This window comes from Choristoneura fumiferana, chromosome Z (genome assembly GCF_025370935.1).
Source record: "Choristoneura fumiferana chromosome Z, NRCan_CFum_1, whole genome shotgun sequence".
In the NCBI taxonomy this organism is placed as follows: domain Eukaryota; kingdom Metazoa; phylum Arthropoda; class Insecta; order Lepidoptera; family Tortricidae; genus Choristoneura; species Choristoneura fumiferana.
The window spans coordinates 17,407,713-17,430,956 of NC_133472.1; the positions used below are offsets into that span (position 1 = coordinate 17,407,713).

At 38.2% G+C, this 23,244-nt stretch overlaps 1 protein-coding gene across 1 annotated transcript; it reads right to left on the reverse strand.

The window, feature by feature from the left end:
- Positions 1-6,580: 6,580 nt before the first annotated feature.
- Positions 6,581-23,171, reverse strand: nan (transient receptor potential cation channel subfamily V member nanchung). Its single transcript, XM_074090702.1, has 16 exons — positions 22,914-23,171; positions 22,292-22,470; positions 21,662-21,790; positions 21,343-21,481; positions 18,302-18,491; positions 17,109-17,262; positions 13,615-13,869; positions 11,544-11,781; positions 10,372-10,497; positions 10,102-10,196; positions 9,702-9,826; positions 9,227-9,361; positions 9,043-9,152; positions 8,661-8,842; positions 8,099-8,341; positions 6,581-6,893 (listed from the first exon to the last, which is right to left on the reverse strand). The coding sequence occupies exons 1-16, from the start codon at positions 23,002-23,004 to the stop codon at positions 6,741-6,743; spliced, it is 2,544 nt and encodes an 847-aa protein (XP_073946803.1). The 5' UTR covers positions 23,005-23,171; the 3' UTR covers positions 6,581-6,740.
- Positions 23,172-23,244: the final 73 nt, after the last annotated feature.

The following is a 23,244-nucleotide window of genomic DNA, read 5'->3' on the forward strand; positions in this document are numbered from 1 at the left end:
TTCGTTTATCACTATCCGCTGGGAACTGTGCAATTTTCGTGGATAAAAAATATGCTATGTTCAGGCACAGAATAGATAATAATACCTATTCAGATAATCTCCATACAAAATTTAATCTAAATCAGTTTATCAGTTTAAATGGTAGCAGTNTCATCGTTCATCCAACATTACCTCTTATATTTCGTTTTCTAGTATTTTTTCACCGTACAACGGCAAAACCTACTAGACACTGGCAAAATTGTCCTCCAATCCAATGGACAGAGCCATATTTAAAAAAGAACAAAAACAACAATGCATTCCCGAAAAAAAAATCTTTCGCGAAAGCCTCGCAACGCATTGAGGCATTGACTATGTTTGTTGACGTCCGTGACAGGCAGGGGTTGTGTCAAAGTAATACGCGTGATGATTGTTGCACCGCGCGTTTTTCCGTAAAATAAAGAATGTCTTAGGTAGCATTATTTAAAAGTGTGTCACTTTTACACTCAATAACACATTCAATAAAAAAATCAAAAACCCGACTGCCAAAACTAAAAGGAAGAAAATAAATGTAGTGGTCTTCTAGAACTCTGTTAAGTAGCTAATTTAAAGTTCAACAGTCGGGACCCATTACTAAGAGTTTTTGAGCGTCACGATTTAAATGGGTCCCGACTGTTGAACTTTAAATTAGCTACTTAATAGAGTTCTAGACCACTAGACTTATTTTCTTCCTTTTAGTTTTGGCAGTCGGGTTTTTTTTTATTTAGGGGCTGATGCCGTCTCCGTCTATTCGAACAAAACAAATAGAGGCGGCATCACACCTAACCGCCTGTTAACACTAATCAATAGATGGTGAAACAGCCCCTTAATGTAATATTATTTTACATTTTTTTGATAATTATATGAAAATCGTAGATTAAAAGTATTATAACCCATATATATTTAGAATGGGCTAATTATACAATACAAAATATTTTTTTTCATTCCTCCGCCCATTTTTTTTTTCGCAGACGCCATATTGAAATATTATATAGCTTATGTCACTCCGACAGTTATGACGAATCCAATGATACCTGATATGTTAAAATCCGTCTAGCCATTTAGGCTGCAGCGAGGACCAAAGAAATGGACATACATACCCACATACATACATACATACATACATAAATACGCCCGAAAATGCATTATGTTATTTATGTTGTAATAAAAATAAAATTACTGTGTCAATTGCAATATGACTAAGGTAGAGTACGAGTAATTTTAAGATGATCTCAATTACAGTAAGTAAGCCTTCATGAATAAAATTATAACTGTGACACCATTTTATAGATAACTAGCTCCCTGCCCCGGCTCCGCACGGGTACAATATTCAAAATAACCCTCCTTTGGACAGTCGGGTAAAAAGGTCTCCGTGCCGGCAGCCCGTAGTTTGCACAGGCAATTTTTTTAAAACTGGCCAAGAGCGAGTCGGACTCGCGCACGAAGGGTTCCGTACCGTTATCTATACACCATCAGACATTAGCAAAAAACGGCAAAAAAATCACGTTTTGTTGCATGGTCCTTAAATATTTATTTATTTTAATTATTTATTTTCATTTAAAGTGAATATAAAAATCTGTGAATATTTCAAGCGTCTACCTGTTGCGGTTATTATAATCGAGCAAAAAACGGCAAGAAATCACGTTAGTTGTAGGCGCCCCACTTAAATATTTATTTTATTCTGTTTTTACTATTTATTGTTATAGCGATGCGATTATCACGGTTCATGAGATCCAGCCTGTTGACAGACAGACGGACAGTGGAGTCTTAGTAATACGACCCCGTTTTTACTCTTTGGGGACGGAACCCTGAAAAGGTTCTAGTCAAGGGCCCTTCACACACACATTTCAGCTCCATTTCCCAAAACTACACCCGACCTGCGTCGCCGTAAATGCATTTTTTGGTTAGATTGATATTTTAAAATTCGTAATATCTTTTGAATCGAACGTCAGATTTGAAAAATTCAAAAAGTAATCTGCATGTATTGAAACAGTCTTGAATATGAAATGATTTATTTAGATAAGGATTAATTTAATACGAAGGTATGAATAAAATGGTCTGATTTTAATCAGCATTTTTATCAACTTTTTAAAATGTAAAAAAGTAGTTAGTGACATAACTACAATAGTTGGACATATGGCATTAGAAAGTTTTTTGTAGATATTGATATATTCTTTAATATTGTAGAGCATTATTTTGTTCTATCTTTAATAGTTTCCGCAGCGCATGCGATGAAAGACATTTTATGACATTTACACCTTGGGTTCCATTATTGAAGTTTTAGTACGGATCCCTAATTTTTTTTTTAATTATAATTATAGCCTATGTCACTCGGAGATAGTGTAGCTTCTCAACGGTGAAAGATTATTTTAATCGGTCCAGTAGTTTCGGAGCCTATTCAACGCAATCAAACAAACAAACAAACAATCAAATCATTCCTCTTTATAATATTAGTATAGACAACTACCATCGCTTGCTATCACAGAAGCATATGTCGTAAAATCTACCAATTTTGAACAAGACGTAACTGATCGCTCTTGATGTATTATTTAAAATGCTTTTTAAAAGTATGAGAGTCGTAAATTTGTTACTAGAGAAATTTGTTTTATTATGTATGCAAAAGTTTGGTTACGAAATATTTTCAATGCTGCGTTTGTAGATAAACGAAGGTGCTAATTATATGACCCTCCGCAAGCGACATAGTTTGGCGGTTAAATTTCACTGTTACCTCATTGTTTTAACTTCATCCTCTATCTGGGCTACCTATGCATACTCAGAAACATTTGTTTATTTTTGAGGTCTGGTCTCCTCAAATACTAATCACTCACACATTACTGGGCGGCGGTTCTCTATTGACACGCTACGCAGCGGTGCCACCGAGTGAGCAAGTTCACTCTTTCATTCAAACGAATGTGTGGATTATTGAGTAATCGCTGAACAAGCAATGATCTGAGATTTCAAATTATCGTTGAAGGTCAATCTCAGTCAATACACGGCCAGTTTGAATAAACAATTAGGAATAATGAACGTTATGAAAACAATGTAAGCGGGATTTGATCTTGACCACTCGTGATTTATGGTCAAGCTCCTAACTGATAGTCGCAAGTTCTGCTGGGCTACTACGAGACTCGAAAATCGAAGTTCATCGTACCGTCCCGCTGACGTATTATATTATTTAATACGAGAGTGAGAGAGGGACGGTACGATACGAACTTCAAGTTCCGAGTTTTGTAGTAGCCCTGCTGATCAATTTTAAAAACCATATCACGAAAAATAACATTCTAGTGCTGATAAAATATGCCTAATTTAAAAATTATATCGAATAGTTTTTTATCGAATGATTTTCCTAAATGGATTTGTGAATACAAAAACCGGTACACTTAATTCAAGCAAATAAAAGAGATGACACAAAACTGACCTACATTTTCATTATTTCAAAACAGAACCGCTCCAACTATGGCAACGACCTGTAGGTTGACAAATTCTTTTCAGATTCCTTAAAAGGCCGTAAAACTAAAGGTCTAAGTCCAACTAGCTGTTCTATAATAGTACATTATTGTAGAGGCCGGGATTTAGGGGCTTACCGGCCAAGCAGATATAGGGATGCGAAGCCGGCAACCCCACGTTCCGACCGAGGCTTGTATAATATGCTTTTCTCAAACATGACATGAAATAGAATTAAAAAACAGAAAAACAAGCTGGCGGGACGCTAGTCTGGTCGCCCTGTAGCGTGCGCGCGTGTCGCGCTGGCTGCTGGCGGGCGGCGGGTGGCGAGCGGCTGCGGGCGGTGGTGCTGGTGTGGGCGTGCGTCCACCCAGAGCGCGCGTTGAAACAAAAGACGGTCGCATTGCCGGCCAGCGGCCTGCAAAGTTGTATGAAATCTCTTTGCAGGCCGCTAAAGTGACCGCGCGTACGCAGCTGAGCCGCAGCGCCTGCAGCGCGATACTTCCCGGCCTATTATTGTAACACAGCGTCAATATTTGAGGGCCAGTATTTTGTCGCTCAGTATATATATTTTTTTTACTTGTGTGTTTATCCACTAACTAAATAAAATTTTGCAAACAAAATCACAAGACGCTCATTTAAGTCGTCATCATCATGAGCCTATAGCAGTTCACTGCTGGAGATAGGCCTCCCCCAATGAGCGCCATTGGGTCCTGTCTTCGACTACACCCGTCCAGCTTCCACCAGCATCCCAAATTTTCGGAAGAAGAATAATTATCCAATTATACGCGTGTTGATATGATATGCGTGTTGATTGATTTATCACTATGTAACTACGTAAACTCATTTTTAGTTTATACTTGAGTACTTGATTTTTGCTCAGTTCCCCAAAAGATGGCACTGTGCAATGTGTGGCAATTAATTGAAAGTGCCCACGTGTTTCTTTTGACCGCAACTTCCTACACGAACACGATAGTTATTAGATAATTCCCGCGAGATAAGAATAAGTAGGTAAATACTATAGAAAGCTACACTGTTTTTTTTTATCTTTATAGCTATTTCAGTCTTTCATTAAGTCATGTGTATCATCAAAACTGAACGTTACATGGCTGTAAAATGATTACCTTGGCTATAGCAACAGGTGGTGTCTTTCATATAAAGGAATTTTCATTGAAAGAAATTGAATAATCTTGCAAAGTTTCTTGTGTGTGCCATTAACTTTTGAGGAGTTCGTTCCTGCGGAGACGATCCTGGCCGGACTACCTTGATGTCACTGCCAGATTATTTTATTGTCACCAGATTTACATAAGTATGCCAAATCTACAGTCCCTAGGAATTGAAGGAAACGAGAGTAGCAGGGGTAAAACGAGTATATTGTGTTAACAGTATAGCGACACACGACAGAAGTAATGACAGTAGACAAAGCAGAATAACAGAACAATATTCAAAATACAAAATACACACATATCAAAAATGGCCAGGGTGTTTAATATTAAAAATATAAACAAGAAGGTTTAACACTAGGTTTATTAAGTAGTTTAGCTTGTGCTTTTTATGATTCAGTTAGTTTATAAAATCCTCTTTAAACGTTTTATCCCGTGGGATTTTTAGGAAATCTTGAAACAGTTTATACCTGTTAGTGTAAGTAAGTTACCTACTTGCATGCGAAATTTGAGGTCACATATTTATAATTACGGAGTTAAGGCCGCTTGAAGTGAAAATATAAATCTCATTTATTCCCTATCCTGTGGGAATTTCAAAAAATCCCTTTTTAGTGTACCTACCTCTATGACTCTCTAGAAATATAGGTATATTTCAAATATCAAGTCTCTGAATCAGCTAGTTGGCTATTATAAAATAGTAAGCTTTATTCCTTATCCCTTGGGAATTTCGGTAAATTCTAAATTTGTTTTTAGCTGCTAGTATTAGCTAATTGCATGCCAAATTTGAAGTTTCTTAATAATAGTTACGGAAATAGGGTCATTTGGTAGTGAAATATAAATCCCATTTAGTCCCTATCCCGTGGGAATTTCGGAAAATCCTCAAAACAGTTTTTAGCTGTTAGTATTACCTACTTGCATGCCAAATTTGAAAGTCTCCTATAATAATAGTTACTGAAATAGAGCCAATTAAAGGTGAAAATGTAAATCCCATTTATTCCTTATCCCGTAGGAATTTAAAAAAAATCCCTTCTTAGTGCATCTCTATGTCGCTTAAGGTATATGTAGGGTCAAGAGTCCACCAATGAAACCTAAATGAAACACATAGAATTCAAAATCTCATAAATCTTTTTTTTTTTGATAGATACAAGTCTGATTTTTTTACTGTACTTAGGTAGTTTTAAGGGTATCGCGTGACATATATAGTATTCTTTAAGAATGTGAAGTTGGTCATCAAATAAAAATAAAGTAAAAAACGGGATTTTTTTTCTCTGTGTCCACAGTGGTGTACAGAATGATGTGTTTCATAATTTTGGGACGTATTTATGTAATAGGTTAATAAAAAAATGCACGAATATAATCAAACAGTTTTAATTACTTTCACTTTAATCAATCTTATCAGGTGTGTCCCATCCGTAAATGTTTCATTGTTGATCACCTAAGGTATTTTATATCAAACTCCAATTTTAGCCTACTAAATTGTGCCACTTTAACACGCGATCTAGCCCACGATAATCTACGGAATACGTTTGTTTGTTTGTTTAATGTAAAAAAAGTATCAAATACATTAAATTTATAACCATAACTTATTGAAAAATCAACAAAAAATGCTTAAAATCCTTACGTTTGTGTCAATAATACTGAAAAAGCTCCGTAGACACGTGTTCCTCCACGTGACGCTAATGCAAACTGGTGTACAGTGGGGGGTTCTCAAGAGGGCCTTACGCGGTATATTGCGCGATCTGGCAAGGTGGCACTTTAGAAATATCGCAATGTTTCACTGTGTACCTAAGTTTCATTGTTGGACACAAGACCCTATGCCAAATTTCAAGCCTTTAGCTTCAGCGGTTTGGGCTGTGCGTTTATATATCAGTCAGTCAGTCAGGACTTTGAATTTTATATCATATCCAAGTCATTGGATCATTTCATTACTAATAAACAGTATAGGTGTACTTGCACAATTATAGAGACAGACAGACACATTTTTGTATTCGTAGGTAGATACAGGTATTTCAGATTACCTTAAAGATGCCTAGTATAGTATTTATCTAGTTACCTATTTAAATAAGGTAATTATAAATCGTATTCAAATCAGTAGTACCTGAGCGACCAAGCTAAAACTTATTTTCTAATGGGATAGTTGCGGACTGGCGGTGGCGGGGGCCGGCCCTTCAGCCCTTTCAACTCAGCAGCACGCTGCTTCCTTTTCGCCACGATACGTTCATGAGTCCGCTTCATTTCCAAAATTTCCTTCATTTCTTCTTTGTCCTCATCCTGAAAGTGACATTTCACAGTTAACTACAGCTCACTTTTTGTGAATCATAACACAAGTACCTATATAGGCTGTTATTCCTAGCCAGGATAATTTTACTACAATATCTAGAAGACAAGATAAGTGAGCCGTTTAGTTAGGCTGTGCTCCGAAAGGTTACGAGTACCGATCTCAAAATTTTGTTAAAGTTTGCGCTGTGGATGTTCATATGTTCCCCAGCAGGGAATATCTGGATAAGAAGTAAATTATCCTATTAGTTAGTCGTAGTGATAGACTACAAGTATATCCAAATCCATCCACGTTATAACGTGCCAAACATACACAAACTCTCGCATTTATTAAACACTCGTTTATTATTCGCTTCACTTGTAACTATGTATTGTATACGTATGTATCTGTGTATGTAACGGAGTCTCCTAATTTTCACCCAGTTCATATTGTTGCGTCAACACGAAACTTGGCAATTATGCGTAGTTCTGATGAAAATACAATAATATGGTACCATCGAGCTCATCTGATGATGGAGCCGAAAGCTAGGAAGGGGAAGGAACTGGAACTCTAAGGCAGGACCCACTACTATTGATGTGCGCGTTAGAATAACCTAACAACGTACAGTCGTGAACGGGGGATTTCAGAAAAAAATGTACTTGTTTTGCCTTAATTATCCTTAATTTTCCACACAACATTTATTAGTCAGTTTTGTGACGGTCCATACAATATGTATGGTTAACTGCATCACAAAACTGACAATTAAAAGTTGGACACTTTTTTTATTGCTTAAATCGATAGTGCTCGGAATTCTGAGTAGAAATAACCCAAAATTTATTAGGTTTTCTGAAAATTCCCGAACACTGTTGAGCCACTATTGCCACTGTTTCGTAATTTGCCCTATAACTCGACTAAATTATGAACAGTGGACACAGTGGTGACTGGCTCAATAATCCCGGTTCGTGATAGTACTCTGACCAAGAATGGTAGGTAAGGTTAGGTTAGAAGTTATAAGATTTTTTTTAACTTTTTTAGTTGTAATGTTTAGTTCACTTGTCGGGTGTCGGATCCGTTTCGTGTCGAATTTTGGTTATTTATTTCTAAATCAATGTTGGACAAGTGTGCATAGCATCATATAAAATTTTCTGCAACTGGAATATCCGATTAAAATCCGAGCCCGAGATCCGACAAATAGAAACCAGCTCTTAGACCCTTAGACCTTTTGATTGATCCTCAAGACCAGCGCCCTCTTGCCGCTGGCCATGGGCTGGCTGTAGGTCATGAGCTGGCGCAGCCGCTGCGCGGGCGGCACGCCGCGCTCCACCACCAGCACGATGCGCGCCCACTGCCGCTGCCACTCGTTGCGCGTCTCCGCTATCTTCTGGTACGTGTTGCCCATCATAGCGATCAACATGTTCACCAACAGGATCGCCACTATTATCATGTACACTACGAAGAGAAGCTGCAGCAAAGGATTGTTTTTTTTTTTCAGAAAATAGATCTATTTAAACACAAACTACCGACGACTGACCGAAACGACCATTATTTAAATTATTCAAAAGTGATAGGTATGCAAAAACACTAATAATCTTCGAATTTGAGTTCAATATCGCATTGAAAAAACAGATTAACTACATAGTTAAGTCCATACTAGGTATTCAGTTAGAAAAGTTCTGTCTATGATTGAGTAGTGGGAGTTATAAATTATTAATCTAGTTAAAACATTTGATTGTGGATGTAGCAAACACAGGTGTACCTACTTTGTAGTGTTATGTCCTCACCTTTGCCTCTATTTCATGGTCAGTGCGATCAAAGGCACCGTAGTAGTCGGAGAAGGACGTCAAGGACATGAGAAACATAGCCATGATGCTCTCCATCGGCGAGGGCATGGGGTTCGACACCGAGTCGTCCACGCCCTCGGGTGTGTTCGGGTTATCAAACGACAGAAAGATAATGTAATAAGCTGGAAAACGAACATAAATATATGTTCAATTCAGAATTACAAGTAAACATAATTTGTGGCAGTTTTAGGGTCAGTTCACACGAGTATATTATGTCGAATAGGTCTGTACTCGTTGACGTGAATTTGGTGCGTCGGGTGCGGGTGTGAATTGACACGCAAGCAAGACAAGTTCAGCGATACTATGCGCATGATCAGCGTACCTTGCGAGAAGCCCATTACAAATACCAGATAAATGCAAACGAACCGCAGCAGGTCCCCCATCACCATTCTATAAATCATCACAACGAATGGACCGACAGTTTTGAATCCTCTGCAAGAGAAATGATCAAGTCAACTATGGCTTAATTCAACAAATAGTCATGTTAGTTAAATTTGTATAAATACCTGCAAAAGAATAGGAAGTACGGTGCAGTTGTAAGCATTATAATGACAGCCAAGTGGTCCTCAGCTTCGTCGGCGCACCACAGCCGCAGAGTGGGCAGAGCCACCATCAGTAGGCACGAGAACAGGAACATCACCCTGCACAAACAAATGATCTACACACGAATCTACCGCGTAGGTAATAAAAAGAGTTCAGATAATTTTGACCACCAGAACCGCTCATCCTTTTTTGCTGCTGACTGTACATTTAAGAATTATCGAAAGAATTCTCTCAATCATTTCAAACACGAAATTACTTCTCACAAAGAATGTTTTTAAAGATGTGAGCCTTGCGAGTATTGATAGTTTAGGTATTATAAACTACTTATAGCAGTTGCCTAGCGAAAACATTCGCTCATAACTACTTGTACTACCTATACTGTGCATATAATACTTACTAATAAACTAAGTTTACCAATTAAATATGAATAATATTCACCTGGATGGAACTGTGCTTAAGTTCTCAAAAAACATTTTTAGTCCAAGAAATCTTGCTTCTCGTAGCGCGGCTCCGATATAAGCTAACGCCCCCAGCCATAGCAACAGTTCAGCAGAAATTCTGACCTGCAATTTTGATTATTTAATTGAAACTTGCATACATCTAACATTATAGTAACTAGCTTAATGCCCATAACTTCTTTTTTCGCATAAGTAGCACCTAATATTAACGATTATAGTAAAACTACATGTTGCCCACGACTCCGTCTGCGCATAATTCTGAACGTCTAGCTCTGGTAGTTTAGGCTAGAAATCTGTGCGCTGCGTTATACGTTAGTCAGTCAGTAACTATACTCTTTTAATAAGTAGGTATAAGAAAAGCAGTTGATTAATTATCTTACTTTAGCCTGCGACGAGTCGAAGTTCATTAACCTGCATTCTTCTGTGAGATCCTCCCACCACCCCTCCATGTCAGTTTCCTTGGGCGCTTCAGTTGCTGTAAATTAAATCTGATGAAGGTTACAGAGCACCCACTAGATTAGGTAGGTTATATACACGACTGTCAAAAAGTAGTGTTATATTTTTGTTTTCACAAGTTTTCACCAACACATTTCGACTGTATTTAGGTACGAAATAAAGTACATAATTTTATATTTAAAAGTTCTACTTACGTTTCTCTTTTTCTTTTGGGTGACTTTTGAAACGAGCGCAGGGACTGCTACCAGGTTTTGTATCATTCAAAAGTTCTACTGATGCTGGATCTATCTCATTGGAATTTATCGAAGTTGTGCAGTTTTCTGAAAGACAGTAACCATCTAAAAACATAAATAGGTACGTATATTTCTACTGATAATTTCTAATAAACTATCCTGATAATTTCTTCCCTTTCCTGAAGCAATATGCCTTGACAATTTGTATGGCATTGGGCCAATGGGCTGTTAAATCTGTGTGAAAGACGGCAGATGGACAGACGGACACAAGAGTGAAAGCAATAAAATTCCATTTGAACCCTTACCCCCTGTTTTACCATCCATTGATTAAATTTATTTGACGGATAACTGTGATGCCATCTCTGTTTGTTTTGTTCGAATAGTCAGAGACGGCATCACAGTTATCCGTCAAATAAATTTAATCAATGGGTGGTGAAACAGCCCCCTAGTGTACAAAACTCATCATCATCATCATCATATCAGCCGTAGGAAGTCCACTGTTGAAGCGCCTCCGCTATGTACAAAACCCTAAAAAGGCAAATTATTTGACAACAACTTTCATAAGAACGCGAACGTTTTTAATGGCTACTTGCTGGAAACACATAAATCTCGAGTTTGAGTTAAGCTCAGTTTAGTAATGTCAAAATGTATGGAACTGTCAAGCTTAAGCCAGGTTTAACGACTAAATCTTGATTTGTTTTTTCCTGCAAGACGGCCTAAGAACTTAACTATAACCTAAATAAACCGGTTTATTCGACGAGTGACAGCTGGTCGGCCGGCGGCGGGCGGCGACGTTTACCCTGCGCCGGAATAAACCGATTTTTATTGTTCTAAACCGCCCTGACAAGAACTTTATGGAAATGTTCCAAAACCGGTTTTAAAATAACGGTTTCGCGAACGAAACCAAAATGAAAGGGTTTTGGGCCAAGTACCTACATGATAACGGTTTGGAAATTTAACCGGTATCCGAGCCTTGGTTGAAAAAGCAAGATTTATTTATTTATATATTACTACTAGATACTATATACGAACTTACCCGACAAAATACGATGGCAAAACCTTATTCACGACGTCTGTAAGCGGAATAATAGCTTAATGTGATTTAATAATTTTGTTGTTATCTCGGAACTTACCCATGTCCGTAACAATGTCTGTTTCGTTAATAGGTATACTGGAATTGACGACGGTTGAGTTGACGGCGTGCTCACCGGGGGGGCCCGGGCGCAGCGTGAAACAGACCAGCGAGATCAGGAAGTAGCACGAGAACAATATAAACTGCCGATAGAACCGGAACTTCACGAAGGTGTTCCATTTAGTTTTCAACAGGTCGATCAGCATTCCTTCCAATAATTCCAAATGCTCATCTTTTTCCTGGTGAGAACAGCATTTTATACTTTACGGTCCGAAGGTATGTCAGTGAGTACAGTACAAAAGTGAACTACTCGTAATCTTGACTGATACATACGTATTTGGGCGGGCCTTTAAAGCGTATCAACCACAGTCTTCCGTGTGTTACGAAAATCTAAAGATAATGTCCAGTCTATGAACTTAACCCTTTGACCATTATTTTTTTAAAGCAATGAATCGAGAACTTTAACGATACGCACAGCATGAATGATTTTTTTTTATGATTTTTGAGAAAGAGAAATGTATATATTATTGCAGGGTTTCCGAATTATGAGACGGCAATATGTTTGCCGCTATCAGCCAAGGGCATTAAGTGACAAGACCGTCATGTCAGTTTGCCGGGGGAACTACGGGTGGCACGACGTATCTAAAATAAATAAATTAAAAACCAATAGATGATAAGAAATAATTAAAACCTTTATTTAACTTAAAACTGAATTCTTTCAAATAAATAACCGGGCAAGAGCATATCGGGCCATGCTTATAGTCAGGGTCCCGTAGCTGCCCGACCTTAATTGAAAACGTGAAAATCTCTGAAGCATGGGACAGCACAAAGTGGGACTTTTTTTTACTTCCGTTGTCATTTCTAACTAACACGGCTAATTCAGCAATAAAGGTAAAAGGCAAATTTGAAGTATTGAATTAAGCTATTGCTCCATATATAAATCAATAACAATTGTAGCCTAACCCACCCTTTCCTTTAATAAACACCAGACACTTAACGGATAGTGGCAAATATATTGCCGTCTTCATTTTTTAAAATTATCAAATAACAGATTTTTTTTCTTTAAACTTTATATCGCCAATCTTGTCTCTGAAAGTAGAGAATTGTGACTATCGGATAAATCCAGCAAACAAAATTTTATTTACAAACATTTTTGTTCAATTGTAAGGAATAGTTAAAAATCTAAGTTCAGGCCTAAGAATCATCATTTAACATGGGTTGGAATAACGTTTATCTGCTATTCTTTTTTTCGTAAATTGGTACGAGTATGTTCTCTTATGCGAACCAAAAGTTATATTAACTAACAACACGTTCATTGAGAAAAAAATAAAATATCTGAGTCGTATGACGGCAAATATCTTGCCGTTACCCACTAAAGGGTTAAACCAATGAGGGCTATCGCGTGTGAATTCGCCACTAGAGGCGCTAGTGTAGCGTGAGGTCTCCGAAATGTCAAATCTCATAGTTTTTGGGTGAGTTACGCGGGTTTATTTATAATTAGAATAATTTTGTGAATATTTTGCAATATCTGAAATTAATTATGGCAAATATGCGTTCCGGGGCAATGAATGACTGTGTTTTGAGACAGTTTTGTCTTTCGGAAACCTTTGTCTTCCCTTTTTTCCGAACAAAACGGGGACTATGCAACACTGTGGCATGCTCGATATTTTTATGGTACGGTTTTAAGGTTTTAATCTAAACTTTGTTTTCACGCCCGTAATAACAGACTTTCAAAACCATACTTAAAAACCTCACGCAACAGTGCGCCATCTAGTGATACAAAAAACGATAGCCCTCATTGCTTCTGCGACTGCACTCCACACCACACGTGGTGATTGAGATTTCTGGTGACGGACTTCAGGTATTATTCGATTTTCGTAACGACCGGGAAACATCGGTTGAAACGCTTCAGAGGTTCACCCATTTACGTTTTTAACTTATTTTCGGTATCATTCAGCTACTAGGAGTAAGTTCAGCGTTGAAAAGTTAACGCTGCTAGGAGATATTTCTGACTGAGATGAATGTGATCGAGGAAGAAGACTAATCAATCCTAGTAAGAAAATTTAACTTACGCCGAAAACCACTAAATTAAGGGCGGAGTCTTTGTTGATGAGACCGGATTCTGTGTCGATAGTGTCCACTCCGCCGAGCGGGTACGCAGCGCAGGTGGTGGCGCCGATCTGCCAGTAGATCTCGCGCTCGATGTTGAGGATGTGGAAGAACAGTTCGGTGCGCGCCAGCTTGGCGGCCAGCGTCAGCGGCGTCAGGTTCTGCACGTTGCGGAGCTGCAGCGACGCGCCCACCTCGTAAGCCATGTCGAACGTGCTCTGTGCATACAAATAGGGATATCTCATTCATTTGTAATTCAACTAGCTTTTGCCCGCGGCTTCTCCCGCGTGAAATCCGGTTATCGCGCGCTGTTCCCTCGGGAACTGCATTTTCCAGGATAAAATTAGCCTATGTCACTCTCAGGCCCATTAACTATCTCTATGCCAAAAATCACGTCGATCTTAAATAATAAACAATAATAATAAATATCATAAGACCTAATATTGACACCAATTGGCCTAGTCCCAAACTATAAGCAAAGCGTGTACAGTCGAACAAATTGAATCATGACCCAGGGTGGAACCTTTGTGCTACTAATGTCATGTTGACATCTCATACTTTTGTGAAACTGAAACTGATTATTAAAAGGTTCCACCCTGGGTCGTGATTCAATTTGTTCGACTGTATATACCTACTATGGTTACTAGGCAAAGGATAAACATACTTATATAGATAAATACACACTTAAATACATATTAAACATCCAAGACCCGAGAACAATTAATTCGTATTATTCATACAAATATCTGCCCCGGCCGGGGATCGAGCCCGGGACCTCAAGCTTCGTAGTCAGGTTCTCTAGCCACTTGGCTATCCGGTCGCCAAAATTAAATTGAAAAGCCGAAACATACAACAGCTATTCAATAAAAATGTCCCTAGATGGTTAAAATTGTTTGACGAGCACGTTAATTGACATGCACATTTTGACCGTTATTATATTATTATTACGTTTAATATTAATACCTACATTAACATGTCTAATTCTTATTTTATTTCGTTATACGCTTAATACGTACCTATTGGTACGCTTTGCCTGATTGGTCGGGTAGCACTGCACCTACGTACCTACTCAGAGGTCTTTTTGCCATACGAGTATTACCATGGATACGCGTTAAAACGGCATAACAAAGGGATTGCATATTTAGGGGCTGTTTCACCATCCATTGATTAGTGTTAACTGGCGGTTAGGTGTGATGCCGTCTCTATTTGTTTTGTTCGAATAGACGGAGACGGCATCACATTTAACCGTCGGTTAACGCTAACCAATGGATGGTGAAACAGCCCCTTAGTATATTTTCTGACGATGATCCTAATTAGGCAGCGAAGTAAATAATTGTTCTTGTTCTTGTGTTAAACTTAGAAAGCTTGTATTGACTGTACTAGATCTCTATGGAACACATATTTAATATACCTACTGGAAATATAATGTCAAGTTAATGTAGAGACATCGTCTGCTCATCAAACATTGTTTACGTTGAATGCGTAGTGGAAGCGGGCTCTTATTCAGCAAAAAAGAAAAATGATGAGTGTTAAATGTTAGCAACGACAACTTGTGTATGATTTTAAAATTTACAATCTAGTTTCGATACGTAGTCTGTTCATAACGTTCCAATTACTGTAGGTATAGACCTCATTTGAACATCTGTCGAAATGTGCTTAGTATGAAACTTTAAGTAAACTTGCTTTAAAGTCATGGTGTTCTGGACTTACCAGGTAGGGTAAACCATACAGTAATTGGCCACGGTACAGTAATTGCCCACTTGAATTAAATCAAAAAATTACAAAGAAAATTGGTGATAAATCATAACAAATATCGTGCTAATTATAATAATCTAGTCGCTTTTATCATTAAATTATTTGTATTATTGTTATTTCAGATAAAACATTCAAGAGGGCTATTACTGTAACGTGGCCAATTACTGTATGGTTTACCCTACCTAGCTCTTAAGGTTTGTTCCACGAGAGTTGATAAATAATTCATTGAATCAAGCGTTACTTTTCGGAGCAGGTCCCTAAAAATTAACTGAAATAATTACTACCACCAATTACCAGAAGGTAGCATGGTGAATGATTTTGTTGCTCTGAATATGAGCTCTGGTTGAGTTCGAAACGCGTCAGAGTGGTAAATGGGGTTGTGTGATTTGTGTTTGTTCTTACAGTGTGGAGGTGGAAGAAATGCATGAACACAACTTTCTTGCATAAACGTAGCTACCATAAGCATGAGCAAAATTGTTTCAGTTCATTGTTAGGGACCTCCGCAAAGTAACGCTTTATTCAATAAAATTATTACATTATTATATGAAATTTTTATATGATTCAATAAATTATTATTATAAATTGTGCTACGAGAAGGTTAGCATGGTGAACGGTTGTGTTGCTCTGAAGATGAACTCTGCGTACATTTTGCTTAAAAGCGAGGCTCAGCTAACACTAGATTTTCATAGATCACTAATTTGTAATGGAACCCTCGGTGCGTGAGTCCGATTCACAGTTTGACAGTTTTATTTTTATTTTGACTATATGCACTAGCAAGGTGCAACTTGTGTTAAAACACGAGTGTGGTTTCATGGAACGAGACGAACGAACGAGGTGGTAAACGAGGTGTATCGTAATGGTGAAAAAAATTGCATTATAACATTATTTCGTTAGAAGAAAATTGTTATAATGTATTTTTTTTATATTTTGATATTGTGTTTAAAAAGTATGTAAATATAAACTCGGTTTGAGGGTTCCGGAGCCAAAATGGCAAAAACGAAACCCTTATAGTTTCGCCATGTCTGTCTGTCTGTATGTCTGTCCGTCCGCGGCTTTGCTCAGGGCTATCAATTCTAGAAAGCTGTAATTTTGCACGGATATGTAAGTAAACTATGCCGAAAAAATGGTAGGTACAATTAAAATTTAAAAAAAAAATTTTTTTAGGGTACCTCCCATAGACCTAAAGTGGGGGTGATTTTTTTTTCTCATCCAACCCTATAGTGTGGGGTATCGTTGGATAGGCCTATTCAAACCATTAGGGGTTTGCTAAAACGATTTTTCGATTCAGTGTTTTTTTTGCAAAATATTCAACTTTAAAGTGCAAATTTTCATTAAAATCGAGCGTCCCCCCCCCCCTCTAAAATCTAAACCGGTGGGTGGAAAAATTTGTAAATATATCAAACTTTCAAGGAAAACTATAACGGCTAAGTTTGCTTGAGAATTATTATTAGTTTAAGAGTAAATAGCAGCCTAAGGTATAAAATATACCTAAACTTGGAAGATTCCGTATAAAATACGAAATCCTTAGAAAAATATTACTTCACTTTTTCGTAATGGCTACGGAACCCTATTTCGGGCGTGTCCGACACGCTCTTGGCCGGTTTTAATCTTATAATTCGAATTTTACGATATGAGAGTAGATTAAGATATATATTGAGCCAAGCACAATCAAGTATGGGAAACTATGGACTATAGTATTAACCATTTTCTCGTAGATGACGAGCATGTGCAGCACGGTGTTGCCGTTGGTGTCCTGCAGGTCGGGGTCGGCGCCGCGCGCCAGGATCAGCCGGTAGCACTCCTCCTGGCCCAGGCACGCCGCGAAGCTAAGCGGGTACTCGCCCCAGTACACGTACCTACAATTGGGAATACAATTTCGGACACCCATTTAATTATGGTCATGTTCTATTATTTTCATTTAATTTTTAGGGTTACTTACCCAAAGGGTGGCAAACGGAACCTAGTCGGTTTCAATTTTGAGAGATGTACGGAACCATCAGTGCGAGGATCCGACTCGCACTTGTCCGGTTTTCCACACAAGAAGTATTAACACCAACAGTACAGAAATATTAATGTTTTCCACTATTTGTTAATTCTTCTATTACTTATTAGATTAGTAACCGTTCCTACACTTTAACCAAACTTATGGTACTTATAGGATGTCGTCTATGCTTTTCAGATAGGCCAAGGCATTTCACATTTAGAGAATAGATCCATAGTAATTCAATGGTTATTTCTTACTACATAAATGCCGAAATAAATAAAGTACAAATTGAGCACCTTACTCGCTCATCCACTTGTTCACTTGTACCACGTAATGTCGATACTCGTAAGTACACAGGTACAGTCGAACCATTTGATTCCTGACCCACCGTAGAACGTTCTCACAGTAATTGACTCAATGAGGGCTATCGTTTTTTGTCTCACTAGATGGCGCACTGTTGCGTGAGGTTTTTAAGTATGGTTTTGAAAGTCTGTTATTACGGGCGTGAAAACAAAGTTTAGATTAAAATCATATTTAATACACCTTAAAACCGTACCATATAAATATCGAGCATGCCACAGCGTTGCATAGTCCCCGTTTTGTTCGGAAAAAAGGGACAAAGGTTTCCGAAAGACAAAACTGTCTCAAAACACAGACATTCATTGCCCCGGAACGCATATTTGCCATAATTAATTTCAGATATTGCAAAATATTCACAAAATTATTCTAATTATAAATAAACCCGCGTAGCTCACTAACTATGAGATTCACGCTACACTAGCGCCTCTAGTGGCGAATTCATACGCGATAGCCCTCATTAATTGCCTTGTCAAGCAATGCGATGTCACAATGACTTTTTCTACGTAAAAGTTCCAGTGGGTCACGATTCAGTTGGTCGTCGATGCACTTACCCGTCGTAGTTGGTGTAGAGCTGCACGTTGACCCACTCGTGTTGGAGCGAGTCGGAGCGTGAGGCCTTCTGGTCCTCGGGGCACATGAAGTTGCCGTAGCAACGCTCGTGGTAGTTGGCGCCCGCATCCAGAAGAAACTTCACCATCGTTGGGTCCTCGTTCGTGATTGTCATGTGCAGAACACTCTCGCCTAAAATTTTTAGAACTCTAAACATAAAAGACATTTTAAAAAATACTCCGGTGGCTAAGTTTAATTGGGCAGCACAATACCTATATTTTAATGGTTTTTAGGATTTTTGTCTGTGTATCCGGTTTACATTAGAAAATTATAAACGATTTTAAGCAATAGAATAGGCGTTGTATTATGTTTCACTTTTGGTTTTCAGGGTTTTACCATCTCTATTTTCAAAATATTACAAAACTAATTTAATATTCACCAAAAAATCATATGATATTAAAATTATGTCGGTACCTACTGTATTCTCGAACGACATGGCGTGTGTCTTATAATCATTTATTTAATTTGCAATCAAATGAACAGCAGGGTGCAAAAGTATGTACCTATTCGAACCACTCAAAAATATGTTACCACGGCCTTATCACAAATTCATTCAATTCATTTTCCATAGAAATAAGTAAGCTATCAATTAGGTTTTTATTAGGTTTTATTGATAGTTCCATAAATCATACATAAAGCCCTGATTAATTTTTCCCGTAGTGGATACTTTTAGAGGTATTACCGGAAGTGATTTTTATGAATACATAGTCGATCTAATTTTCAGCAACATTTATCAGGTGCTCTATCTAATGAGCGGCAACCACTCACGCCGCTATCTTTTACGGCCAAGGACAGAAATGGCGCATGGCGTTCGTTTTACATAAAAAAATCGTTATTTCTCTCATGTTGACCCTTTAAAACTGAAACCTAGCTCCACCGAAATTCATTAGTAATTATTAATTTCAGGTTTCAACTAAACGCTCATCTTTTTCTGGGCATACTAAGTATTTTGCAACAGTTTAACCGTTGCGTTATCTTTTTTCAACCTTTGCCTTTTCATACTTTTTAATAATACATTAATGCCTTTTTTGCGTCGGGGGCTTAAAACGGCAGGTACTGGGTACTACAGTCACCAGCACCAATATCTGACACAACAAGCGTGCATAAATATCTGTTACGACTCTATTTCTAGGGCCGGTAGGACGTGTCAGATATTTTTGCACGCTCCGCTGTGGCAGATATTAATGCAGGTGACTGTACAGTCACCAGCACCAATATCTAACACAACAAGCGTGCATAAATATCTGATACGGCTCTATTTCTAAGGCCGGAAGGACGAGTCAGATATTTTTGCACGCTCCGCTGTGGCAGATATTAATGCTGGTGACTGTACAGACAGTGAAAAGCTTGCCGCTAGCCGCTTACTATTGACGCTGTCAGTGAATCGTTTGTCCAAACAACTTTTCCACAGTCATTGCCCTATGTACAATTCGTGAGCTCTTAGAAAAACCTTCGGGTTTCGGGGGAAATCGGAGGGATTCGTATTATAGAAAATGCCAATTGTCTTTTTGACGTGTTTTTGACTTAGTAGCAATCCATCACGCGGAGAGTGCACTCGTTATGTTTTCAATGATTTATATAGAGCAGTTAAAACCACCACTTACTTATTTATCTAGTTTATTTTTCTAAAAGTGATTTCTATGCGGAGCCAACTTAAACAGGGCATTTCTGTAAATAGGCAATCACGGGAAATTGTTTATAATGTATATAAATATTTTGCAAAGAAGCTAAAAGTGTCAAGAAATGCGTTGATTGTAAATATTTTAATGAGGTTTAAGACCGAGTTATAGAAGCAACGAGGATTTCGAAAAGCACATTAACAAAATATTAAACGAAGCAGACCAAAAAAAATAATTTGACATACCTACCCAAGAGAAGTAGACAGCAGTACAGTATAACAGCTCTATATACTTCCAAACAAAAGAAGTGTGTTAAGGCGGGGGCTACGATCTCTACTTAAGCGTATATATTACCGTATTAACGGTAAGGTTTATTTTGTACTGATGGTTATTCTTTACATAACTTTTTACGGTAACTTCGAAAACTTTTGCAAGTCGATAACAGAATAGAACCGCATATCACGATCGCGTGTCATCGTCATTGCCCGAATAATGCTTCTAAAATCTGAAAGTTTCTTTAAGAGCTCACGGAGAACATTACTTACGTGTTTTTTATAGTCCATTTTTCATTCACCTAACGTGCTATTTGTCATTCGATATACTTATTTCGCCAAAATTTAATTTTACCGATTAAGTAGCTATTAAAAAGTACCAAAAATCATGCCTTCCCTGGCACCAAATTAGAGTGAGATAAAATGGGTTAGGTTAGATTTGCGTCAAAATGCAAACCCTGTCAAACCACACGGTACCTATAAAAGCTTCGCAATGTGAAGATCTAAACCATATCCTTGTAGGTACATAGTTTAGGTATACATATACAATAAATAATAAAAGTGAATCCCAACAACAGAAATATATGTCTAATCGGAATGTAGGATAAGCTCAAATTTATCAGACAAGTATATAACCTAACCTAACCAACAAAAAGTTGGAAAACCCCGACTTTGTCACTTCAAAGTTCAATATTTCAAAAACGGCTGGACCGATTTTGATAAAACATGTCTAAAAATCAACATTCGAAGACTTGCTTCCAACTAAAAAAACCGCATTCAAATCGGTCCACCCGTTTAAGAGCTACGGTGCCACGGACAAACAGACATACAGACACACAGACAAACATAGCGGTCAAACTCTTCCCCTCTTTTTGCGTCGGGGGTTAAAAATTAAAACAATAATACAAATAATAAATCGAAGCGAAGCAAAACAACAAATGCCGCATAAGTTATTTTTCGGGTTGATTTTTCGCACAAACGAAGGAAGCCGTAACCAACCATACCTAACAATTAATGTCGAATAGTTTCGGACAAACATTTTTAGTGATACAGATAGGTTAACCTATGTAGGTTACCCACGTCAAGACTAACCATAATATTCGTCGCTCATGTAAATGTCATTGATTAACTTCGGATAAAATCTCAGAAGTCGTTTTGCCAAGTCCGCCAGCAACGAGGTGGCATTCAGAAGACACAGGTGCAGTATTGTCTCTCCCACAGCTCCGCGTTCCTAAATCCAGGAAAAATATTATTTAAACACACATTAACTAGGCGGTGTATGAAACACGCGTTTCAGGAAGCGAGTCATCCCGAATATTAAGCTATATACCAAAAGGATCACTTGTTTCTCAAAACACGCGTTTCCAAAGCGCGTGTTGTACCTACGAGTACCGGCTCTAAAAGTGAGTACCTTTAGATCCCAGCAGAGTTCTCTGTACGCGGAGGGATTGGCATCATACTCCTCCTGCGTGACCACAGGCCAGTCCTTCTCCACGTCGAACTCCTCGTCAGGGTTCTCCATACCCCGCAGCGGTGGCAGCTGCCAGTAGGTAACAGAACTTGATAGAACAATGTTAGATATTTCAAAGATTAGGGTAAGAACATATCTTAATACCTAACCACTAATATTATAAATGCGAAAGTTTGATGGTCAGCTGGAAGGAAATCGGCTGGACATAATTTGATAAAATTTGATACGAAGGATATTTTTGTTGCCCCGCGGGATACCGTTAAACAAGTTTTCGCAGACACAGTCGCGATCGACAGGTAGTGCGACTCTTATCATAAAAGCAACACTTATTACAAGTAGGTACATTCATTTCCCCAGCTGTAATATATTCTAAGTGTTTAAGTACATATGTAGCCGTGTAACGTCCAAAGAACAATTTTACTATCGCCACCATTACTATGTGAACCTGTGGTCAGTAGTATCATGTACTATTTTTATTTTATTTTTTCTTATTCGACGTGTTACTTGCTACAGCAAACGGAATGATATTATAATCCTTGAAAGTCCTTAAAGTCCTTGCTGCTGACTTACCAGCTTGTGCCGGGGCCGCTCCTTGTTCCGGAGCAGCACCAGGTGGGATATCGGGATGTAGCGGCCCTTTCCCTTATTGTACAGGAACGGCTCCACCTTTGTCTTGATGGCGTGGTCGATCTCCGCGTACTGCTTGTTCTGGACAGCGCGCTTCATCATATCCACTAGCAAACCGCCACCTGCCCACAGCCCACACCTAGGGTTACCATATGACCGAGTTTGCCCAGGCATGTCTGGACTGTTGAGTACTTTGTACGGCTTTTAAACTCGTTGGGATTTTTTACATAAATGAAAAAAAAACTTACTTCGTCAATGCTAAATACCCCCTCTTCTCCCTGCGTACGTGAAATGTCTGGACTTTTGTAGAATGTTCCCCTTTTTGTTAATTTTGAATTTGGTAATGGTGACCCTACCCATACTTCGCCCCGCCGCCGTTTTGATTCACGCTTGGGGTTTTACAAAGATAGATTTTCAATTATTTTTAGTAATAGGTAAGCACAAAGGTTTAAATTTACCAGGTGTTGGTATATTTTTTCATACGTATTTAATTCAAGCTTAAACTCTGATTCTGTACACTTGGGGATCAGTTGGAAAATATTTGAAATCTTCACTTCATACTCACCTTTTACATCGACGAATTTATAAAGTTTTTGCGTGGAAGTCCCAGCCTGCTTCTTGACACCACTAGTAACATTGCTTTCGGTATTACCCATTTTTTTATTTTAAGCGCCTCTAGAATGATAGCTCAAATCAACATTAATAAAAAAATGCTTAACACAGTTAGGAGAGCTGGATCTAAACAAAAAACTCGCGTCATGATCGTTTATCGATAAAGCATTCCCGTTGCTATAACGATTAAGGGGTTAAGGAAAACGAGCGTATGTACTTCTGATCAAATGTGGTTTATTATTTGATAACTACTAATTTACAGAAATTCTTAAAATTACGCAGTG